This window comes from Emys orbicularis, chromosome 2 (genome assembly GCF_028017835.1).
Source record: "Emys orbicularis isolate rEmyOrb1 chromosome 2, rEmyOrb1.hap1, whole genome shotgun sequence".
Classification (NCBI taxonomy): Eukaryota; Metazoa; Chordata; order Testudines; family Emydidae; genus Emys; species Emys orbicularis.
Window position 1 is genome coordinate 192746161 of NC_088684.1, and position 24966 is coordinate 192771126.

Here is a 24966-nt window from a genome sequence, read left to right on the forward strand (position 1 = left end):
ATAATGAAGTGCTAATACCCCCACATATTGGCCTATAGCACAGTCCACCTATATATGTTTCTAACATTGTAATTTGAGATAATAACCATTGTGGTTTTTTCATTAAGGATTGAAACTGATGTAAAGCTGCCTTCTGTTTAGAATTACTATTGGGAATAAATGTGTTAGCTCTTACAGTTTGGAAGTGAAAGCTTTACCTTCATGGTTCCACTGTAAGTTCTTACTGCTCTTATAAGCCTTCTGATATCGTTTAGCTTTGTAAAAACTGATTTGCTATTGGCTAAAGGCCAGGTCTGAAAATTGAACTGCTTTCATCTCTGCATTTCAAACAGTAGGTATAACTTTGTGTTAAGCAAAAGCAGAACATCTAGTAAATACAGTATGTTCCACATATCACAGCTTAAATACTAAAACACCTTGCTTTTTCTAGCAGCTGTTCATTAGAAGATAAATCACATGGACACTGAAATGAATTTTAGGATTAAGTAATTATGTGTTAGAAAATGCAGTTTAAAACTCCAAATTTTGGCTATGGAAGCAGAACACAGTCTGTTTAACCAATTTAATTTCTTTTTCATACATCTGATACAGCCTTCTTATTTTGCTCCTGTGTAATGAGAATCCCATACAAAAAGAAAAGCCAGGTTGGGAGTCCTCTAAACGTCAGGTTTACAGTACATGTGTCAGTCTGGACTCTTTTCTAATGTGTGATGCACATTGCATAGTTTTGTCCAGACTTTTCACTAACACAGATTCTGGAATCTCTTGATATTTAGTCTACAGGTCAAGATTCCTTTCCTCTGTATCACAAGTTTGGTGTGTTCTATCTCTGTGTTGCTACCTTTCTGGGTAGGTGTGGATGTGATCGGTGATTTCATGGCATATAGCAGCCTCTTTTGTGAAAAAGTGGTTTTCTCTTAATTTAAACTATATCAAGCATACCCAGTTTCATAGGCACTTCATGAATAGGTGTACTAAGATATTAAAATATGGAAGAAAATATGTAAAAATTCAAACTATGTGCGGGATGACTGGATTGTCCTTTAGAGAAGGCTGTTTTGTGCTAGCACAATAGAAGGGAAAGATTTCATATGGAAATCTCTCCAGTTTAGAGAGTGCTCGCTATGATTTAATAAGTAGAGCAGAGGACTGGGGGCCAGGGCTCCTGGCTTCTATTTCTGACGCTGCCATTGGCATGTCAGTGTGACACCGTGATAAGTGTTTAACCTATCCATGCCACAGTTTGCCTGTCTATGTAATGAGAATACTAAAAAAAATGATGTGGTGTATACCTTACATTCCGTTGTAAGAATTCAGATCCTCAGATGAGAGATACAGGCAAACAAATACTAGTAAACAGAAGGGTGAATTACTTAGCAAAATGTTTGGGACCAGATTCTGATACTCTTATCCATGTTTGATATTTACTGATTTTCCCTGAAAGATCCTCAGGGTTTTGAAAAAGCCAGTGTTTAGATTCTACCAATTTTTATTCACCGAAATTTTGGCTTTTAGGACCCAGGAATTTTTCCCAGGGGAAGTAGATGAAGCTGTGCTGGAGGACCAGGGTCAGCAGGCCAGTAGCAGTAGCTAGGGTCCTCACCTGGGTTGTAGGACAACACACAGCACAAGCACGCCCCCTTCCCCCCTCCCCCCGCCTTTGAAGGGATTTGGACATGGATCTGCCACCTCTCAGATGAGTGCCCTAACCACTGGGCTGTGGAATATGCTGCTGTGGGGTTCCTTCAGTCTCCCCGTTGAAGCTGTTGCACTGTGGATAAATGATTATTTTTTTTAAATAGAGCAGGGGGAGTGAATCCTGGGTCTCCCACTGCCCAGGTGAGTGCTCTAACCACCAGTGTACAGAGTCATTTTCATGTTTGCTCTTACTCCTTCTCTCTGGTCCAGTCACTCTTCTATTAATTTATTCACAGTGAAACAGCTTCAGCACTGGGCCAGAGAGAGAGCAAGCAGTCACATAAACACAGTTAGGGATGCTCAATAATGATTCTAGATGATGACTAGGGGCAAAGGAGCTTCAAAGAAGAAAAACTTTTACAATGTTTTGGGGCTACAGTAGGCTTGGAGAATCCTTTTTTGCTTGCTTGCTTTCTATTAGAGAAATGTAATAATTTGTATGCTGGTTATTTATCTCTAAACAGTGCCTTGTTTAAAAAGGGTAAAAATCCCTTTGTTGAAAGTAAAAGCATTGCATGTTCTTAGGGCTTTGCTTGGAGGTTGGGGGAGGGGGGTAGTGTTTGAAGGCCAGAAGAGGAGGTTAAGGGAAATTTTATTTCAGGTTGGGGTCCCCATTGGGTATAGGTTGTAGTTGTTTCATGATACCTTGTATATGTTCCAGTGTGGGGTGGTAGGTGACAACTCAGGGTGTGAGGTCGGAGAGGGTTTTATTTCTATATTGAAGCAGGTTCTCCAGAGGATTTGGGTGGCCCATTCCATGGTGTGATCTACTTCTCTGGTGGAGTGTCCTTGTTTGGTGAAGGTGGTTTTGAGTGTGTTAAGGTATATATTCCAAACTTTCTCCTCAGATCATATTCTGTGATAGCTGAGTGTCTGGCCATAGATAACAGATTTCATGGTGTGTTTGGGGTAGTTACTGGGTCTGTGAAGGTAGGTGGGGTGATCCTTGGGTTTATTGTATATAGTTGTCTGTAGGATTCCATTGCTGAAGCTGATCATGGTGTCCAGGAAGTTGATGGTAGTGTGGGAGTGTTCCAGTGAGAGTTTAATGGATGGGTGGTGATTGTTAATGTTGTGGTGGAGATCTATCAGGGAGTTTAAATCATCTGTCCAGAGGATGAAAACGTCATCGATGTATCAGGTATATAATTGGTATCATAGTGCATTTGTCCAAAAATATAGTAGGTGGTGTTGGAGAGTTGTCAGTTGGCCTCCTATAATAGCAATAATAGGCATTCAGATCTTTCCAACTGTCTACTGGTATGTATATAGTCCTTCGTGGGAGTAGGGCTCCATGGATTATTTCCTTTCAGTGAGTGGAAGGTTAGATTACTAAGGATAATAACTTTACAAAAAATTGACTAAACTTCTGAAATGTAAGGCTCAGACCATGATATTTTCATGTAACTGGCTATGTTTCCATAGCTTGAGGCTCAATGCTTTTAATATTGTTAAAACATGGTATTTGTCATTTAGCAACATAAGATTTAAATATCTTCAGAGAATAAGATGACATTATTCAAGTGTGGAATTATTACACTGGGAACTGCATTTAGGCAGATTAGATGAAGTATAAATAGGCACTTGCAGAGCAGAGCATGTTCTTAATAATATTTGGATTTCTCAATTAAATGAACCTTCCTATGCAAACACCACCAAGTTCCCTGTATTGTATTACAATCCATGCTATATGTCAGATCTGCTCCACAATAGCATCACATACCTAAAAAAGCATTTGAACCAAAAATTGCCACGTACAATAGTTATGCATGAGGAAGTACTGGAAGTAAGTCTCCATTGGAAATGTAAGTGCTTCAGTATTGGAAGTAAGTCTCCGTTTACATCATTCAGGAATTTCATTTAGGCAGTGAGTTACAGTGTCAGGAGAGAGGGTCTCTCATGCCTGTGCAAAAAGCACTAATGTTGATTTTTTCTTCGCCTTGTCAATTCTAGCTTAAGCCTGTAATTTTTTATAATCAACGATATTTTATTGTGTCAAGAAAGACTTAATGCACTCCAGCTGTGCAAAACACAGGCTGAAAGGTGCTAATGAAGAAACCACTCTAAACACACATTTGTTAAATACATAAAGCACATATGCTGAATTATATGGCATAGGAGCACTTAAAAATTATGGCAGAGTTTAAAACTTTGAACCAAATACAGCTTTGTTTCCTTGAGATGACTGTAAATTTAAAGACAGTTGACAACTTTAATGGCTAAGTATAAATCAACAAAATTCATCTGTACTATAAAACCTTGATTTGTGATTGTTTATTTGTGACTGGATTAAAAAAACAAGATTATAAGGGAGTTTCCTACATTGTTTCTGTGTGTTTAATTTGACCTATAGCTTCATTCCACAGTGGTGACCACTAAAAGATTTTATAACTTAGTAGAAAGATTCTGAACCCCCTTCTTCCTGCTCAGTAACCTTGATAAAAATTTATCAAGGAAAATAGGGAAAAAGAAAATATATTTAGTTTAACCTCCCTATTGTAATTTGCTTTGTAAAAATAAACTATAAATTAAAGACAGTTTTACAGTTGAATTTGGAAATGAAGTTGGTGGTATTTTTATTTTTACATATATATTTTATAAGCAATAATTTAATGTAGATGTAACTGGAAAACTACAGAGTGTGTGTGTCACTGTCTGTCTGTATTTGTGCATGCTTATGTGTACACAAGTGGGAGGGGAAACCCTGCCATCTGATTAAAGGTGCTGAATTGGAATATAGCACAAAGGGGTCTTATTCCATGGGGTCTACAGATGAGCAAATTCTATATAACGGCTAAAAATTATTGTCATTTATTTGTAATGGCAACCCGGGGAAAGTGAAAGTTAAGAGATTTTCAATCAAGAAATGCTGTTATGCCATTGATTCCCGTGTGAGTGGTTTGGTTCCAAACATACTGAAAACAGTTGTTCAAAGTGCCCTTTATCAGATGTAATTAGCTTTCCTTTGATAAATTGCTCTTGTAAAAACATTTTTAGAAAGGGAAAAGTGATACTTAGTAATACTTAGTAATGTAATGCTTAGTGTCCTAGAGGGAAATTATCCCCTGTGCAGGGGGGCGGCACAAGGTCTATGTGCCACTCACATCCCATTTAAATCCTCAAAATTGGGCTTAAAGGCCCTCTGCAGAGATGAATTTCACCCCCAAATGAATAAAAATTTGTTTTTTCACCCAACTTTGTTCTTTTTAATGATTTGTTCCAAAAATCCAATTTCAGAACAAAGAAGATGAATTTATACAGTTGCACAAAGCCCACTGAAGTTAAGGACTCTTAACTTTTCTGGGCTTTAGGTCAGGCTGTTGGTTAACTGTTTTCACAAACAGGAGAAGGCTTTTAAAAGTTGGTGATATCTGGCAGAATTATATTTTCCCTACCTTGATGCTCTGTGCCGCTGAGCTGTACCACTGCCAGCTATAGTGGTCACTAATAAAAAGTCATCCACAGTTATTTCCTGTTGTAACTATAAGGACAATTTGGGCCTCATGATTATCTTCCTCTATCTCCCAATGGAAAACCTAAGGGAGAAAAAATCATTGCAAGGGTCTTCCTGAAGAGCGTCCTCCTGAACTGGTCCATCCAAAGGTGACAGTATTGTCTTCCTTGCACCCCTGTACAGAACTGTCTTCGGGGCTCGTCCTCAGACCCTGTGGATCAAGGGGAAACAAACAGGCACTGTCTTATCTCAGTTGTCATTGTGGTACAGTGGAGTCGCATCTTACGTGGGGGTTAGGTTCTAAAGTCAGCGCGTAAGGCGAAAATCGCGTATAGTAAAAATTACCCTTGAAAATCCCTTAAATCGCCCATAGGGTACAGTATACTGTACATGGTTTTGTGTATACAACCCTGTACAGTAATATGTATAAATGTATAATGTATACAGTAATGTACAGTATATAATAAAGAGTACATATGCAAAGTATAATTTTACAGTACTGTATTTTTAATTACAGGGGGTAATTACAGGGGGTCGTCAGGGCTCGATGTCGATCCAGGAGACGGAGGTGACGGAGAGCTTGGGTGACAGAGAACGAGTCGTAGATGAAGTGGTTGGCTCTGGTTCAGCTCGAGAAGTTGATTGCGTAGGCTCATCTGCTGCTGGTTGTTTTTCTTTGTTGAAAAACATGGTGATCGGCAACTGTTGCTGTTGTCTCTTGAGCTGCTCAAACATTTCTTGATATGGTCTCAAATAGTCCGTAATACTACGTGTGATTTTGAGCCTTCGTTCCATAGAGGGATCGTATTCAGAAATTAAATCATTCAAGTGTTTCGCTGCTTGGAACACTTCAGCAAATTTATGAAGATTCCAACTTGCTGGCTCTTCCTGTTCGTCGTCATCATCTTCGTCTTCTGTAGACGATTTTATCAGTTCCTCTAACTCTTCATTAGTCAATATTTCTCTATGACTCTCAATTAATTCTTCAATTTCTTCCTCAAGGATGTCGATGAAGCCATCACCACCCACTTGCCTGGCCACCTGAAAAATGCGTTTCACTTCTTTGTCAATGGTCAGGAAACCCTTAAAATCATTCACACATTCTTTCCATAGGTTTCGCCAACATGCATTGACTGTTTCAGGCTTGATTGCATCCATTGCCTGTTTAATATAAGTGATGCAATTGGCAATGTTGAAGGACTTCCAACACTCCATCACATTAAGATTGGGATCAGCATCCATAACGCTATGTATCTGTGAGAACCTAAGCCTCGTGTACGTGGCCTTGAAACAGCGAATCACGCCTTGGTGGAGAGGATGGAGGTGGTATTGGGGGGGAGAAAGACGACTTCAACATCGTTATGTGCAAACCGGAGTGCCGCAGGGTGACCAGGAGCATTGTCTACGATCAGCAACACTTTAAAGTCAAGTCCTTTCTCTTCGAGGTACTGCTTGATCTCCGGAATGAACCACTTGTAGAACCAATCCAGAAATAATGCTGCCGTCACCCAAGCCTTTTTATTTGACTGCCAGAACACAGGTAGGAGATTTTTGTTCTTGCCTTTTAGGGCACGGGGATTTGCAGCCCTGTAAATGCCCAGCTGCATTGCCACAAAACAACACAGTCACACGGTCTTTAGCTGCTTTGAAGCCAGGGGCTTGTCTTTCTGATTTCAAAATGTAAGTGCGGTTTGGGCATTTTTTTCCAGAAGAGCCCAGTCTTATCAGCATTTAAAAACTTGTTCCGGAAGGTAGCCCTTTTCTTCTATGATTTTCTTTAATTGTTCGGGGTAGGCTTTTGCTGCCTCTTCATTGGCAGATGCAGCTTCACCAGTAGTCTGCACACTTTTGAGGTTGAAGCGGTTCCTAAAACTGTTAAGCCAACCTTGGCTGGCTTTGAATTCCTTCTCGTCAGAAGGCTGTCCCTCTTCGGCAGGAGGTTTGAACAGCGCGTAGAGGCTAAGAGCCTTTTCTCGCAATGTGTTGCCATCGATAGGCACACGTTTACGGTTCATGTCTTCCAGCCATAAGTTTAATGCCTTTTCAGTTTTCACTAAAGTCTTATCACGCACCTGGTTCGTCACCTTAGCAGTTATTGGAGCACTTGATGCCACAGCTTGACAAATTTCTCTCTCTCGAATCTTGATGGCATGGATGCTATATTCATTGCGGCCATATTTACGCGCCACATTGGAGACTGACATACCGTCTCTCAATAAGTCCAGCACAGCCAGTTTTTCCTCCAGCATTGGAACAGATCGCTGTTTCTTCGGTTGAGCACCAGATGAAGTAGTTGGCTTGCGTTTAGGGGCCATGTTGTACGAAAAATACGTATCTTTAAACATTAGAATCACACTCAGCACGGCAAGATGCTCACACTATGAGAGACACGCGGGAACTGAGACCGACTGAGGGAACAGCAGATTCACGTCTCCCATCTCATGCTCACTCCGGGGCATATGCTCATTGGGTGGAATCGCCCGCACTATTTACAGGTATCTTGTTGTTTTTCTTTTTTTTGCCGAGCGTGTATAGTTGAATTCACGTAAGTTAAATGCGCGTATGATGTGACTCACCTGTAACTGATAGTAAATGTTGACTTTTTAGTGGTGACCATTGTGCATGCGATAAAATAGAAACCTAGCTTAGTACTATGGAATGAATACAGTTCTTGTAGTTTAGCCTGGATAACTACTAATGCATCAAGTAAAGCAATGCTGTTGACCAGCCTTTGCAGACAGTTTTTTTAAATGGCCATAATACCATTTGGTAATGCTCCAAGAAAGCTAAGCAGTTAAAATACCACAGATAACCACCAGCCATCCTACAGTTAGATGTATCCTTAGCAAAATGATAACCATCTGGCACTGGTCTGGTGCCAGTTCTGAGGAACACGATTATTTGTTCTTTACAAAGATAAATAATATCTGCATCTAACTGTGGGGGGGGGGGGGGAGGGGAAGGAGGGGAGAGACAAACAGTATACAAAAAGCACTCTCAAAAATACACACACACTCCTGGGATAGGTCTGAAGCTCTGCCAAGATTTTAAGACAAATTATATAAGGAAGAACAGTAAATGAGGTGACCAAAGGAAAAGTTATTCCAGCAGCTCTTGACTCAGAGCACTTTACACCATGTTAATTGAAGAATGCAATTTTTTTTAAACAGATAATCATAAATAAACTAATACCTGATGCCTTAAATGGGGCAGCTTTGGAAAAGCTTCATAATACTGTTCAGGATAGGCCATCTTCCTGTTGCACGCTCTGATCACATTACTCCTGTAAATTCCTTCAATGGCTTTTCCTTTCTTTCATCATTTAATTCAAGATCCTTGCCCAGGCTTTGCCCAGATCCATGCTAGTTCCCATTGCATTCTACTCCCCACCTCCATTTGTCCCTCTGGTCTAACTTAGATAAAGTTTTGTTAATATCAATGATAACATTAAATCACTTTTCATCAAAAATAGCAAACATTTCCATGTAGAATTTTCCCCCATGTTCCACAAGGTGGAGCCCTGGAGTTTACCTACCTAGTTTCAGAGCTTTCACAGTTCTGGACATACGTGGTAGAGAAGAATAAAAATGGGTCTTTTCAATAGTTTTCACAGAACAAGTCTGAGTTCTCACTGCAGTCTTTTTTTGTTCTTTTTAAACCCGTAGCTCTGCCAGAAAGTTAAGACCTATAAGCTATATGTCAGAGGAAGAGCTTGTAACTGCTGTGATTGGATATTCTGGGGAAGTTTATAATGTATGGGTTTTATGACACTCACAAGCTCTGCAGGTTATGCTGACAAAATGTCTAACTTCTATGAAGTCTCTGTTCATATCAGATATGCACAGGTGGCCCTCTGCAAACCACATTTGTGGCTTTGTAGAAGTTACCTTATTAATCTCATGGAACATCCCTGATGAAATACAGCTCTTGTTAAGGTTATAAGCAAAATCCATTCAGCCATTTTGAGATTAAATGAACATAAACCATCCTTTATTCAACTTTTACAACAAAGCAAGGACATTTCCAGTGCAAAAAATATGTTAAGATTCTATAGTGACGTTAATAACTCCTTAACTAATTAGTTGATGGTTGGAATAGAGAAGGGGCACCATCCAGCATAAATGCTCAGTAGTATCACTATAGGAATGACAATGACTTCTTTGGTGAAGAGTCTGATCCTACAAAATGCTGAGCACCCCTATAGGCCTGGGGCACCTTCAGTTTCAGTCAGGACTGGTGCTAGCACATTGGGGTCCCTAAGCAGGAATATTTTGCCACCTCCCCCTCCCCCCCCAATACTAAAACAGGCAAATTCTTATAATAAAAAGCAAATAAGGGGGGCCCTTGACCTGCTCGGGGCCCTTACCAATTGCTTAGTCTGCTTATGCCTAGCGCTGGCTCTAGTTCCAGTAGAAATTTTGGACACATGGGGATTTTTCAGAGGGCACTTAGCATCACTAAAGATTAGTCTGCAAAGTGGTTATAATTTCCTGTCTGTGAAGTTGTAGATTTTCAAAGGCACAAAGGGAAATTAGGTGCCTTGGAAAGTCAATGAGAATTGGGCACCTTCTGCCTTTGAGTAAATGATAAGGGGAAATTGGGCTTGTAGAGGGAGATTTTCAAAAATATTTTTCTTTCTGACATTCTACAGTCATGGATTCTAGCTCGAGGAGAGTGAGTTTGTTTCTAAAATTTTGACTTTAATGGATACGTTGTTTTTGTGACGTGGATCTTTAAAATGTGAGCAGTATTTCCATTTTTAAAAAAGTCTTAACTATTTTTTAAAGCTATATTTCAAAAACAGTTTGTTGTAGAATCTTCAGATTTAAATATAGATGAGATGAAGCTGAGTGTGTTAGAATGTTTTGGGTAAGCCTGGCTGCTAATTTTAGAAGTTATATGGTATGGGTAGGATTTTTCAAAAGTGGTCAGCATTGACCTAATTACTGTCACTGAAGTCAATGGCAAAACATTCATTGATTTCCATGGGAACAGAGTTGGGCAACGCTGAGCCCTTGTGCAAATCCCACGGTATAACTTATGGGAGACATTCTGCCTTCGATTATCAGCCTCCAGTTTCCAGTGATGTCAGCAGGAGCGGCACATGTATATTTAAGCAGAATCTGACTCTTAATTCCTTATGTATTGCACTGGGACCCAGTCAATGTTTTAATGTTGCGTAAAATATTCTTTTCCTGTGTAGACGCCTGTTTGTGATATCAGGCATGGTTGGCTTTGGTTTTTTTAAAATGTGTATTGATGCACTGTGGTCACGCCTTGCTACCCTAATGAAAGTTAAGATATGCTGTAGTTCAAACTTTTCTGCTGTCTGCTGGATCTCATACTTCTGTTATTGCCAGCAATTTCAGACTAGAAAATGGATGTGTGCATAAAGTTCATTCTGTTTGGAGAATGCATATTCCAGATCCAACTGCTCATTTAGATGTAATGCACTGTGTCAAATCCCAGTGTGAGTCGGGCACTGCTCACTGCTTAGGATGTCTTTTAGAAGTCCTTTCTTGCCCCAAGCAATTAGATTAAAGTTGGAAACTATCACAGAAAAGCTTAATCTCAAATGATGCAAAACAATCAAAATAGGCTCCCTTGGAAATTCAGGAATGTTTTATGAAGTATTTTAAGAGACAACTTTAGACTTTTTAGGAGTATATGCAATTTCAGTTGCAACACTCAGTAGTATCTCAAGTACTGTGTTAGACATTTATTCTTTTTATGCTGACTAATCAGCAACAACTCCTGCAGCATCCTTTTGGTAATTCCCACAATAATGATGAAATAGGGATTGCTTCCAATAGCCACTGTCAGAATTTTTTTTTAAAAAACAGATGCTATTCCTCCCTCACCCCCTATTATCATTTTACTGCCTTGGTTTATTCTGCAATGCTCCATTCCTCAATCGTCAGAAGGATGTGACTTTCCTTTGTTACATACATAATAGTGTAGCTATTGTGAATATTTTCAGTACAAATACTGTAAATGCACCATATTTGATTATATATATATGAGCTAGATTCACCCTTGGTATCAGCAGGGCACAGGGCCTCTGGTGGCTAAAAATCTGTTTATCTATCTGGAAGATCACAGCCCTGGGCAGCAGCTATGACTTCACCTCCAAAATCTGGTTGGCATGTCCAGAAGGCGTTGCCATTGAATACCCTAAACAACCTCTACTGGTGGGATTCCATCCACAGATAAAACTGACCTCTCCCAGCTTAATCTTTCTAGAAAGGGCAGCAGTGGAAATACTGCCCAGCAGGGCCGCCCAGAGGGGGGGGCAAGTGGGGCAATTTGTCCCGGGCCCCGCAGGGGCCCCCACGAGAGTTTTTCGGGAGCCCTGGAGCAGGGTCCTTCACTCACTCCGGGGCCCCCGGAAAACTCTCGTGGCGCCCGGACCCCCGGAGCTTCTTCTGCTCCGGGTCTTCGGCGGTAGTTCGGCGGCAGGGGGTCCTTCCGCTCCGGACCTGCCACCGAAGTGCCCTGAAGACCTGCGGCGGGCGGTCCTTCCACCCCGGGACCCGCCACCGAAGACCCCAGGCCCCCTGAATCCTCTGGGCGGCCCTGCTGCCCAGCCTTTTAGAACTCAGAGCACCTTGAAACTACAATATGTAGCAACCTGTGCCAGCCAGGCTGAATCTAACCAAGCATCTTCTTCTGTGGTTATAGGCAAGTAACTGGGAAACCTCACGGGTGACTGAAGACTGTCAATCACTATTGTTAAAGATATTGTGGTAAATTACTTGACTGGCACCATGTAGCAGGCCTAATGAAACTAAGATCTTGTGTATTTATTTATTTATTTATTTATTGTTGTATTATTTATTTATTTGCTTCAACAGGTTCACCAGGAGACGAGTCAGGGGGAAGAATAAGGAAGTTAAGTCTTGGACAATATGACAATGATGTTCCAGGGCAGCCACCATATACCAGGTGTGGCTGGATGAAATCTACTGCTATAGACCAAGCTGTAAATCCAGGATCACTAATTGCTGTAGGGGAGACCAAAGAGGTAAATAAGAAAGAATTATTCAAGATGGGGTGAATGTTTGGCCAGCGTAGAATCCCAAATTCAGGAGCACAGTCGGGTTACAAATTCCCATCTGATGAAAAATGGCCCACTGTACTGCAGAGACTTGATGAAGTTTACCACACACTCATTTTGCTGCTTTTTGCCTCTTCTAGATGGATGTGGCACGTTACCAGGAAGACCTAGATGAAGTAGACAGGGGAATCTTCTCACCAACCAAAAATGGGAATGAAGCTGTTCCACCAACCCCAGCTTTTCCAGTGTCACCAGAGACACCATATGGTGAGGAAACATCTTCATCATTTACTTTTAACAAATGTGTTACTTTTAGCATCTCAAATTTATAGAAAAGGGTTGTTTGCTTTTCTTTCTCTTCCAGTGAAATGTCCCCCACATTACCGCCAAATGAGTCCATCTGGCCAACAGATCAGTAGCCCACCTGAGATGTACAGAACTGGGCATGGTAAGAACCATACTTCCGCTTTTCCTTTAGAAGACTCCCAAAGGCCCAATGCGCCTCATGTGGCCTTGTGCAGATCATCTGCAGAGAGAGGTAAAGTTCACCCTTGTTAAGTACCTCTGTGCGGTGCCAGAGCAAGCAATTGATAATGCACAATCATCATTGTGCCTGCACAATAATAGAGAATCTACTAATCTATCAAAATAGCATTATCAGATTTTTGGATACGATTTTTACAATTTATTTAGGCACTGGCTGCATATGAGGAGAGCACCATAATTGTCATTCCTCTGTCAAGTGACGCAAAGGATGGTGTCAAGTATTAGAGGGGTAGCCGTGTTAGTCTGGATCTGTAAAAGCAGCAAAGAGTCCTGTGGCACCTTATAGACTAACAGACGTATTGGAGCATGAGCTTTCGTGGGTGAATACCCACTTCGTCGGATGCATCCAGTCTATAAGGTGCCACAGGACTCTTTGCTGCAAAGGATGGCTTTGGTCAAGTCAAATCGCATCCTAGCCAATTCAAGGATATTATTATGAGTTTGTTGTTGCAGTATAATATAGATGTTAAATAAACAATCTTTCATAATGCATGGTTGTTTCCAATAGATGATTGCATAGGGAAAGGGAAAGGGTCAATCTAGCGTGAACTTGTTATAAATGACCAGAGGAGAATCCCCTTGGTTGGCCATAAATCTTTGCTAATGTAAACCTGCTGTAAGCAGCTCCTGTAAGAGGTGCCCCCATCTTCCCTGGCATAGGAGTAATTTCAGGGGCACAGCAGGGAAGAGCTGTGCCAGACCTCCACTGTCATAAGGTCTCTTATTTAAGGTTGTTTTGGGGCCTTACCTGTGCATTTCTGTACCTTTTTATATTTGGATTTCTTTTAAGTTCAGCCTAGCATCTGAATTTTCCCAAGTTACAACACCTGTAATTTTTTGTTACCCTTAACTTACTGATGTGTACTCTCAACCTGAACTTCAACTTAATGTAGTGTTTTGTCTGAGACCAAACAGAACTTCCCATGTCATTGCCATTATATTTTGTATGACTTCAGTCTTTCAGAGTGTTTTTTCTTACACATGCATCAGAATGTAAAGAGATTAGTTAAACTAACAAAAGATTTTTTGGGTTGTTGGGCTGATTTCCTACCAATGTACATAAAGGAGCAGAGCAGACACATGGTGCTGTGACTTTGACCTAACCTACACAAGTTAATTTCTGTATGTTTCATAGAGAAAAAGTGATGTGATATAATCACGTAGAATCAGATGATACTCTTGGTTACATTTATGCACCCATTGCAGTCAGTTGTCCATGTAAACAAGATACAAACTGGAGAAAATGTAATAGCTTTTAGTGTAAACAAGCAGCATTGTTCTTCATCCGCTTACTGGGCCAGGAACCAGGGTTCTTCGAGATTAGTCTCCTGGAGCCTTCCTTACACGTAACCAACTGGACCCGAAGAAGAGCTCTGTGTAGCTCAAAAGCTTGTCTCTCTCGCCAACAGAAGCTGGTCCATCCACCTTGTCTTTCTGCATCCTTTTACGGTTCCTTTGTATAAGTTGGGTGGACCACAAAAGTGTAAGAAGTTTGGTTTCATTCAGATAAGCATGGAAAAGATGTGGCTGTTTATCTGATGCTTATAGAGAACCATCCGGTTTGGAAGTCAGGGTAGAAATAATATTCCTTGTAAGATTTCCAGCATCTCCTGAAGCTTTGGCTAAGTTGGGAATAATGCAAGCATAACCTGTGTGTTTTGGTGTTTCTGTTTTTGGGTCATGTAAGGAACATGGGGTTCAGAGAATCTGGCAAAAACTAAAAATCAAACAGATGCTTCTTCTTGAAAGCTCAAAATATGTTGGGTCTGGTTAGGTTTAAGTATGTTCCTTCAAGAAAAGAAATAAGGATTAAGCGGTGATCTTCAGAGGTGGTTATAACAAACATCTCCCACTAGCCCCAGGTGCTCAACATCTGCGAAAATCAAGCTGAAAATACATTGAACTCTGCATCCTTATTACATTACTTGTTACTCAGGATGATCAAAATGGGTTCATAGAAAATAAGGCCTGATCAAAACCTTTATCCTACTTCAGCCTAAACCTTTTATTGAGATTTGAAACATTTTGGTTGATTTATTTTTTTACATTTCCTGATGTCCGCGGGGTCCGGAAATGGAAGTACTGCAGTATTAAGAGGAACCAATAAAAATCTCATGAGATAATCTGTCATCATGAGATTTCCAGCCTAATTTTGCATACAACAGTTTGTAGGTCAGGTGGTTTGGATGATGGCATATGATTGCATAAACTTGGTTTTGCTTCTCTTTATCAAACCTCTAGTATTCTCTGAACAGTGGGAGTTACACCAACAAGATAGCATATTTGACTAAGTGTGTTTCTTCATACAATGCATCCACCATTATCAGAAGTTCAGTTATCCGGAATCCCACACTTATGTTCCCAATCTGGTGTCAGATAACAGGGCTTTCATAAATGGACGTGGCTTGTCCAGTGCTGTTTCGTAAAGATAGGGAGCCCAGAGAGTAGAGAGATTTGGTGACTGAAACCTTTATGCACTTGAGACCATTAGCCAACTTAGTCCCCCACATACACACAAAATTTAATGCACAGCAGCTTTTAAATTGAAGCGCTTAGGTCAGCTCAGATCTCCACCACCTCCATTCCTTCTCTGGTCTTCAGTCTTCCTATTCGTAAGTCAGGTGGCATTGGGTAAACTGGACAGTTTCCTGCTTGATAGGGCTTGTTGGCTGTGCACTCATAAATCTGCAGATTTGGCACCTTCCATTATTCAAATCTTTGATTACCCAAAGGTTTCCCCTTGGACCTTTTGATTTGCACTTTATTCACAGTGCAGATCTTCGCTGCTCTGAGGCTTATTGTGCGCTGTCTTTTGCTGTTTGGTAAAAGTGAAAAAATAAGTTAGCTGGACCCACTTTTTTTCGCAGCTGTAAATGTCATATTTTCCCCAGTGCAAATGGATTTTAATGAACACAAGGAAAGATTAAAAACTGCTGTGAAAAAAACAAAATGTGAAAATGCTGTGTATGGAAAGGTGCCAAAATGACTGACTACTGAAGGTCCTTTCCCCCCACATTCTGCCCCCAGTTGTGTTTATTGGAATGTATCTGAAGGAGTTTAACCACACCCCTATAGCTGAAAATACATTTCAAAGGTACACATCCACATCCAGGTATGAAAACTAGGGTAAAAGTAGATTCTAGGGCTAAAACATTGTCTTCTCTATGACATTAAACTTTATAGACACTGTATTTGCAGTTGTGCATAAAAATGATAGAATTTGCACACACACACGCCTGTTAGCATGCACAAATCAGGCACAGATTAAAATGTGATTTGCATAGGTAAATAGTCAGTTGTGTGCATAAGTGATAATACATAAATATCATGCACACAATGATTTGGGTACACACACACAGACAAGATCGAGGCCCCTTTGCACAGTGGGTCAAATTCTGCTCTAAGTTTCATGCATGAATTTCCCTATATAACCAAAGTGTGGTGTACCCTTTTCTGAGAATAAAATTTGGCCCTTTATATCTTAATGATCTCTTTTGCCATTGACTATAAAAGTCCAATGTTAGTTCCAACTATATAAAGTGGGTGCCGGTTAATAGTAATCCCAATATCAACAATTTTGGTTGATAGCAACATTTTGCCGGGAAATGATCCCGTCCCATTGAGTTCAGTGTTAACAGGATTCAGATACTGGCAAAATGCAAGCTGCTTATTAACAATTTTTTTTAGAAGGCGTTAGCCCCATGCAAGTTTGCAGGTCTGCAGCCAGAGAAGGAAGTGCTGGGGTTGCACTGTACTTCTCCCTGCAGTCTCCAAGAGCTCCCTGCCCTGGCACTGGGAGGCGGGCTCAGCATGTGCTAGCACTTCCTTCCCTGGCTGCTACCCTGCAAACCTGCCTTCCACTTATTGGTAACTTCCAGATAATGAATGCACAGGAACCGAGAGGTTGCTAATAAGTGGAATCCACTGTGTTTACATAGATTTTTATTATGAAGGCTATGAGACTTATGAGACTTTTCCTCATGTTGAAATGTCTTGTCAATAGTCTTTTTGTCTTGTGTTGAATGGGTGTATCATTGACCTGACATCTCATTGAGAGGAGACATGATAGAAAACAAGCAAAGGAATTATATAGTAAGAAATTAGGTCCCAAAGTGCTAATCCATTGTTTTTGAGAGACAAGGCAGTGAGGTAAATTGGACCAACTTCCATTGTTGAACATTCTGTCAACAATTTACTCTTAGATGTTAATTAGACTTCAGTTTTGTCATGCATCATCTGCTTTAAGGCCTATTAAGGTCAAGAGCATAGGATTTAAAGAAGGAATGGTTAAATGTATAGACCAGTGGTCGGCAACCTCTAGCATGCGGCTCGCCAGGATAAGCGGGCCGGACCAGTTTGTTTACCTGCTGCGTCCACAGGTTCGGCCGATCGCGGCTCCCACTGGCCACGGTTCGCCGCTCCGTGCCAATGGGGGCGGCAGGAAGCCGCGGCCAGCACATCCCTCGGTCCGCGCTGCTTCCCGCAGCCCCCATTGGCCCAGAGCGGCGAACCGTGGCCAGTGGGAGCCGCGATTGGCCGAACCTGCGGAGGTGGCAGGTAAACAAACTGGTCCGGCCCGCCAGGGTGCTTACCCTGGCGAGCCGCGTGCCAGAGGTTGCTGACCCCTGGTATAGACACTGAGAACATCCATAGTTGCATTAGGTAGGCAATGGGGGGGGGGGAAATTAGGGATATAACGCCTCATGTTTTAGGGCCTAAGCCCTCTGAAGTTTCTGGTATTAGTCACTGTCAGAAACAGAATAACAGATTACATGAACCACTGCTCTAATCCAGTATGGTAGTTCCTATATTCCTGTGTAACAACAGCTGAAACTATTTGAGCAGTAGTATTGTGTCCTTTACTTTTTGTAAGGTATTCGGGACTTTCTGAGTTACCTAGTTAATATTTAAGTAGTAGCAAACAATAACAACAACACACGCTATAATAATATCTACAGTAATAAAGCAATTCTGCTACAGGGTGCAAGATTCCTGTTTATGATTCAGATGCAGTGGCTTTGCCCTTTACTCAGTTAACTCTTAAATAGTTTCAGAGGAATCCAATCCAAGGTAAATATACTCCCGAGGTCAGCTTCTGCAAATGAATTACAGTTTATTTACCTTGTCTTCGTCTACTGAATGCTTTTTAAAAGGGCCATGTTTAGGATTCACCTTGGCATACTTGTTCATTTTGCTTGTGTGTTCTACCCTTTCCCCAAGCCTGTGTCTGTCTTGTCTATTTTAGACTGTAAACTCTTGAGAACAGGGACTGTCTCTTGCTCTGTGTTTATACAGTGCCTAGCAAAATGGGGCCTCTTTCTTGTTGGGCCATAGGCACTACTGTAATAAATATAACTGATGTGTTAGGCATCCAAAATCCATTGTATGTCATTGGGACACTTATTTGGATACCTAACTCCCTTAGGCTTCCTTTGAAAATCCCAGGGGTAAACTCTTAAAATTGGACGTGAATCTTCACCCAGCTCCAGACACATCCCCACAACTCTGCAGGACTTCTGATCCAGGTCTGTACTCCACTCCTAACCGCCCCGTACCTAATTCAAATGTTTTGGAAAACTAGGGGGATATTTTTTGGCTGGCATGAAATATCTGTGCTCCTGATCCCATTCTGGGCATAGGGAGGAGTAGATAAATCAATCCCATATGGTTTTGCTGGTAGAGAATCACACCTACACCTTGCCTATGGGTTTCACAGCTGTTTGCTGACAGCAGAAGTATCTGGAGACAGGAATCCTGGGTTCACTTTCAGGTTCTGGAAAGGAGTGCATCCGGTGGTTATATACCCCCAGTCTGCCCTCATCTCCCCATTCTTCTACCCTCACCCTTCTGCTCCTATACACCTTGGCATCTGTTTCTGTCCTCTACTCAGCTGCCCCAGGCTTCTGCCCCTGCTTCGTTCACCAGCTCCTATCTCTCCCAGCCTATCACAGTCCATCCTCCTTCGGTCTGGTCCTCTCTGCCCTCCTTTGATATCGCTGGGCAGGGATGTTCTGAAGTCACACCTGACATTGGCAGGTAGGTCAACTTAAACGATCTCATGCTGTAGTTGTTTTTTATTTCTAATTTCTGAGTGTGTGGTGACTGGTACATGAGGGGCCTGATTGTGGTTTTACTAAAGCAGAGTAAATCTAATATTAGTGACATTACTCTAGAGTTTCGCCAATGAACTGAGATCAAGGCCAGACCCCAAGTGTTTATGGAGCAACCCATCTAGCAGTGCTCAACTACTTAAAAGTTCACCAAGGTACGAAAAACTTGTCACTGAGTAAAGTGGAACTTATTTTTTGTTTGTGGCAGTTCTGCCTTCGGGCCAGATGCAGCCTACTTGCTGCAGCTATAGATCATTTGTGACACTGGCAGTGAGACAGCCCAACCTGAACTAATAAGGCTTTAGCCAACAATGGAAATGTTTTAATTTGTAATATTCTGTTTAAATTGCGGTGTGGCTTAGGAGATAGAGCACTGGCCATGTACTCAAGGTACCTGGGTTCTGTACCTCGCTCTGCCAATGGCCTTTCTATCTGTTCCTCAGTTTCCCTCTGTAAAGCGGGTATAATGACACTGACCTCTATGGTAAAGTTCTTTGACATCTACCAATGAAAAGCACTATATGTAAGAGCTACGTATTATTACGGTATCACAACGCTTGAACCATTTTTAAGCCAGTTGGAAGCATTCTCTTGCAGCAGACTTGCACAATGACATGAGATCACATATAGCGGTTCAGCAATGTCAAATGCTAAAGCTAAAGACAAAAAAAGAAATCAATACACATTTCATAGTGCTTCTGAACTTTTGAAATTTGCTGCTATTTGGCTGAATAAATGCAGTTTCCTTTAAAAATGGTTCTGCTCCAAAAAGGGATTCTTTAGAAATGGCTTTGTGGGACTCCAAGTGTATTGGCTTTCACTGACTCACATCAAATGTACTCTCATTTTATTGACTGCCAATATGCAAATAGCTCAGAAAGTCAAATTCTGTCCGCTCCTTCTTACGCACCATCCCTAACAGTCCAGGTTCTGCTGGCAAAAATAGGCCTTCAGTGTTGCTGTAAAGGGTTTTGCAGAGGCATCACTGATTAGAACATAGTAAAAATTCTGTTGAATGTGCCAAAGGAGGAATTTCCCCCTAACTCGCTCTCTTTCTCCCTCCCCCAATACTTTTCTGTGGCTCTGCAGGGCTAACGAGTGAAAAGCAGAACTATTAAATAAGAAAGTACCATTTTTACATAGTCACTTTTCAGAATAGAACCACACTTTAAATTGCTGCATCGTTCATTGTTGTGCAAGGACCACTCTCAAGTTTGAACTGCATCAGTTTCCCCATCTATAAAATAGGGGTAATCATGTTTACTTTTCCTTGTAAAGTACATTGAGATACTCAGAAAAAAGGTGGTGTGTAAGTGTAAGATTTTAAAATTATTATTTAAAGAGAAGACCCAATTCAAATACCCCTGAACTTGGGAGAAATTTACTTCCAGATCTCAACTTTGCTTCTTAGGCCCACCCCTAATTTTTTATTAGATGCAGTGCAGGATTTCCCATAGTTCATGTTATTCAGCATGTCTGTAGCTGTCTGATTTGTTTCTTTCAGTATTATATTTTTTCTTCCTTATTGAGAAAAAACATGCTGGAAAGACTGCTGTCAGTGCATGTAATGTCAGTGCAGAATAACACACTGGACTATTTGTATATTTAGAAACAAAAATCCGTTGTCCTATAGGCAATGAGGAAGAGAGTCAATGCAGTGGCACAAGGAGCTATGGCAGAAGCAAATAATTCTTTAAATGTCTGTTTAGTCTAAGCAGAATTTGATTTTTATTTTTTTTATAATTTCAACAGATAAGATCAATGTAGATTTTTAAGCATTTTTTTCCCCATTTTTATCTATTTAAATTTTCACAGTCGAAGAAAATTCTGGGGGGCTCATAACTATTTAATGACAGTGGACATTCAGATCAAAAAAATTAAAGCTTTATAATCATTGAAACATAAATTGTTAACGTCACATGTCAAAATATACAAAGTAGATATCCTTAAATCAAACTCTAATACATTCTCAAGCAGCATTTTTCTTACTTTGCCTATCTGTAAATCATCAATGGAAGTACTTTTTCATGCATTTGTGTGTATACAATGCAATTGACGTTTACAGACATTTACCCATAAAAATCTAATCCTTACAAGCCTAGCTATGTCTGATAGATTTTATGTCCAGAAGGGACCATTATGATTATCTAGTCTGACCTCCTGTATAAGACAAGCAATAGAATTTCACTTAGTAATTACAGCAGCAGGCCCAATAACTTGTGGTTGAACTAAAAAATATATTTTAGAAAGACATCCAGTCATGTTTTAAACATTTCAAATGATGGTGACTCCACTAAAGCTCTTTGTAAATTGTTCCAGTGGTTAACTATCCTTACTGTAAAATATATGTGCCTTATTTTCCTTTTGGATTTATCAAGCTTCAACTTCCAGTGATTTGATCTTGTTATTCCTTTGTCTATTATACTAAGAGTCCTCTGCTATTACATATCTTCTCTCCATGTTGTAGGTACTTATAGATCATGATATAGTCACTTCTTAACCTTCTTTTTGATAAATAGATTGACCTTTATAAGTCTCTCACTATGTCATGTTTTCCAGTCCTCATATTATTGAAGCTCTTTCTTTTGAACTTTTTGAATGTTTCAGTATCTCTTTTGAAGTGTGAAAACACCAAAAATGGAACACTATTCTTCCAGTCATGGTGTCACCAGTGCCATATACTGAGGTAATTACCACCTTATTCCTACTTGATATTCCCTTCTTTATGCATCCATAGATCACATTAGCCCTTTCAACCACAGCATTACACTGGAAGCTCATTCAGTTGGTGACCAGAGTTGCTGTTTTCCAGGGTACGGTCCCCCCCACCCTTTAAGCCTACATTCTTTGGTCCTAAAAATCTACTAACTGTGAAATTCTCCAGCATGTCTCATGAGTGGCAAAGGAGGAGCTTTGTGTTGTATTTCTCAGGCATTTCCAAGAGCATCTTTTTTTAACTCTTGATATTTGAGATGAAGATACTGTTGGCATCCAAGTGTTGGTGGTTCTTTAACCAGTTGCTCAACCAACAGGCACTTTCCCAACATGTTTCTGATCAAATTGAGACAAAAATTCAGGGGGGGGAAAGGTGATATTTTAGGTATCAAAGGTATTAATTTTGTCCTTTTCTGTATGCTGTGGTGCCATTTTCCTCTACCCAAACCTTAGGACTTTATTCATCATCATCATACAGACCCTTTTCACGGGCTGTGCCCTAGCTGGTCCTTCTCAACTTCTGCAAGGCTTCCTCTACCTGCCAGCTGTAACAGAGTTCAGAACTGCTTCCAAATGTGAGATTCCCATTTGATGCCTTACTCTAGCAAGAAAAAAAGAAAGATGCTTATTGGTTTACCCCTCTTCCTGCGGTGTTCAGATCTGCAGTTCCTTGTACGTACCAGTGTTCCAAAGTCATATACCTGCTACATGGTGCAGCATATCAGTATCACTTTTCCTCACCTATCTAGTAAGCAATACAACTTTGGGCAGTTCATTAAATAAAAATAAAAAAACAGTTTGTTTCCTTGATCAAGGAGGATTAACTGAGTTTCCACCCAGAGCAATTTATAAATTGGTCAGATTTATACAAACCTCCCCAAACTGGGGTTTAAATAGCAGAAGCACAGATACAGCCTTCATGGTAGCATGAGAGCCATTATTTATCTAACAGGAGATTCCTGTACAGCACTGAAGGAACAGAGGTCCTCTCTGTATGGCATTCAGAAGTTTATAAAGGCTCTTTTGTCTCATGTTACATACAGCTAATCGAGGTCCCTCTGTGTAATTTGTTATTCAAGTAACAAATAAAACTGTAGTGAACACTTCGACAGGGATTTGAATTCTGGCTAATAAGCCCCTCCAGGCTCAGGAACTGCTTGCCTTATATCCCTCAGATGCTAAGTGAAGACTAGCAAATTTACCCCCACTATCAACCCTGGCCAAAGAATAATACAGATCTGTTGAAAATAGGACCACACAGCTTTCAAAGAGATTGACACTGCTCCAACGGCAGTAGCCAGAGGGCCTATAGAATAAGGGTCAGATTATCCCCTGCTTTGCACCCATGTATAGGGTTGGAATAGATACAGCCTGTTTTCCTGTCTTCTTCCCTGGATATGATGATCCATGCAGTGTGGTGTTTGTATATCCCTGAGTACAACAATTGTGAAAAGTTAGTGCCAGTTAGTTGCTGGTGCTAGGAGCCTCAGTGTGGATAGGTATGGTTGAGCCCAGCTCCCCTTCCATATTGGCCAGTGAGATGGGCCAAGTATGCATGTTGCACTTTTTTCAAGGGTGTCACAGTGGCTGTGTTGCCCTGTGCTCCCTTGGAACCCATCCAGGCCCAAGGGGTCTTGGTACTCCTGTTTGGGTGGGATGTCCCCACCTTTCCTCCAGTACAGGACTGTGTATTAAAGACATGATAGTGCCGTGTATGTTTATCTGAGATGGAGAAATGGAATTAGCATAATGTAAGTTAAGGATGGGAAAGACACATTAGAGCTTCAAGGCCAGCCCCTTGCTAGCGCAGGGTTCTTCTTCACAGTGTGTTTAAGATGTGTTCTGTCTAGTCAAGTGATGTGTATTGTTTGCCCTGTTACCAAGTTTTTCCTATTATTGATTATTATTTTTTCCTTTTATTAATTATATCCTATTGCTAGTTGATGAACCCTCTCTGGTTACAGATTGCATCTTGGGGGAAATGACTAAGGAAAAGTGCCAAGAGATACTGAATCAGAAGGTGGCAAAGGGGAGAACTATGTGGGGAGAGAACCTGCAACATAACATTGCCGCTGTTGTATTAGAAATGGCAGTTGTTTTTGAGGACGAGCAGCAGAAGCTCCACAAACTGAAGGATTTAATTTTTTTCCCCACCTCCTTCACACAGAAAACGTGTATGTCCAAGGTAAAAAAAAAACAACAGTAAGCTGTGACAGGCCTGGCACCTTTCTGAACATCTGTGTTTCTTTGCTCTATACATGAGTGCTTCCACTTCAGTGGATGTTTGTCACAGGCTTTGCCTTTGCAAATACAAATGTGATGTGGGGTTTGGGTTCTCCCTCCCCCCACAGCAAGTTAACTAATGTGCAATAAAAATCCGAAGTGGAGACAAGGCACTTGTACTGTTTACCACAAGATAGCTAGGTGAAGTCAGCATTGTATCCTCTATCCTTGATTGACCTCATCTATGTTTATCTCACTGTAAATCTACACTGCCTTGTCTCCACTGTGTCTTTATAGCAGGATAGCTAATGCAGTTAGTTATCCCATGCTAAAAACACACTGGTTTTTGGTCAGTGAAGACACAGCCTCAGTAGGTGAGAGGAGGCGGTGGAAATGAGACATTTGCCTCTCACTGTGTCAGAGTGACTCCGCCAACATTAATTTAACATCTAAGATAATTCTTTGAAGTGGGGCACAAAGTGCAGAGCAAAACACCATCATAAACAAACAGAGTCAAATTCACCACTCCACTGAAACTAATGTAATAGACCATGACTATAGTGTCCCAGATCTCCTCTGCCCTGCGCCACATCTGTTAAACTCTGTTCAACTCAATAAAACTAGTCTGGAGACAAACCCTTTACTGCATACATGTCAGAGCTTACTGGGTGTCATGCCAAAACAAGCTCAGACCATCAGTATTTCAGTCACTGCTGGCAGTGACTTACAGAAAAAACTTGCACTTTGCACCTCTGAGTTTAACCAAGATTACACAGCACACTAAGGTACAGGCTCAGAACTTTTGGATCCTACCCTGCCCTGCAGGAAGATTGCCTTTTTTACTGGAATTCAGTATTTTTCAATGGAATTCTCCGTGCAGAGCAGGAAATACCTTGCAGTATAGGTGGAATATTACAGCTCCATGACTGTGTAAAGATAAACCCAATGAGCCAAATTCAGCAGTGACCAAAGTGGTAATGTAAGTTGCTCAGAAAGTGACTTTGGTACAGCTTACACTAATTTGTGCCTAATTTGGGGGGTGGGAGTAAGGGTTGTAACAGGAAAAGCAACTAATAGGAAGGTTTAAGATAAAGCAGGATCTCACCCTTTTGTCCTAAACCCTCCTGCTAATGGCTTTTTCTGTTCCATGCCCTCCTAATATT

At 40.9% G+C, this 24966-nt stretch overlaps 1 protein-coding gene across 1 annotated transcript in view; it reads left to right on the forward strand.

The window, feature by feature from the left end:
* The window catches only part of TNS3 (tensin 3), a 172558-nt gene that overhangs the window by 86082 nt on the left and 61510 nt on the right, over positions 1 to 24966 (forward strand). Inside the window, exons 13-15 of the mRNA XM_065398054.1 lie at positions 12007 to 12176; positions 12350 to 12476; positions 12574 to 12657. Coding sequence (XP_065254126.1) covers positions 12007 to 12176; positions 12350 to 12476; positions 12574 to 12657 — 381 coding nt within the window. The remainder of the gene's footprint in view (positions 1 to 12006; positions 12177 to 12349; positions 12477 to 12573; positions 12658 to 24966) is intronic.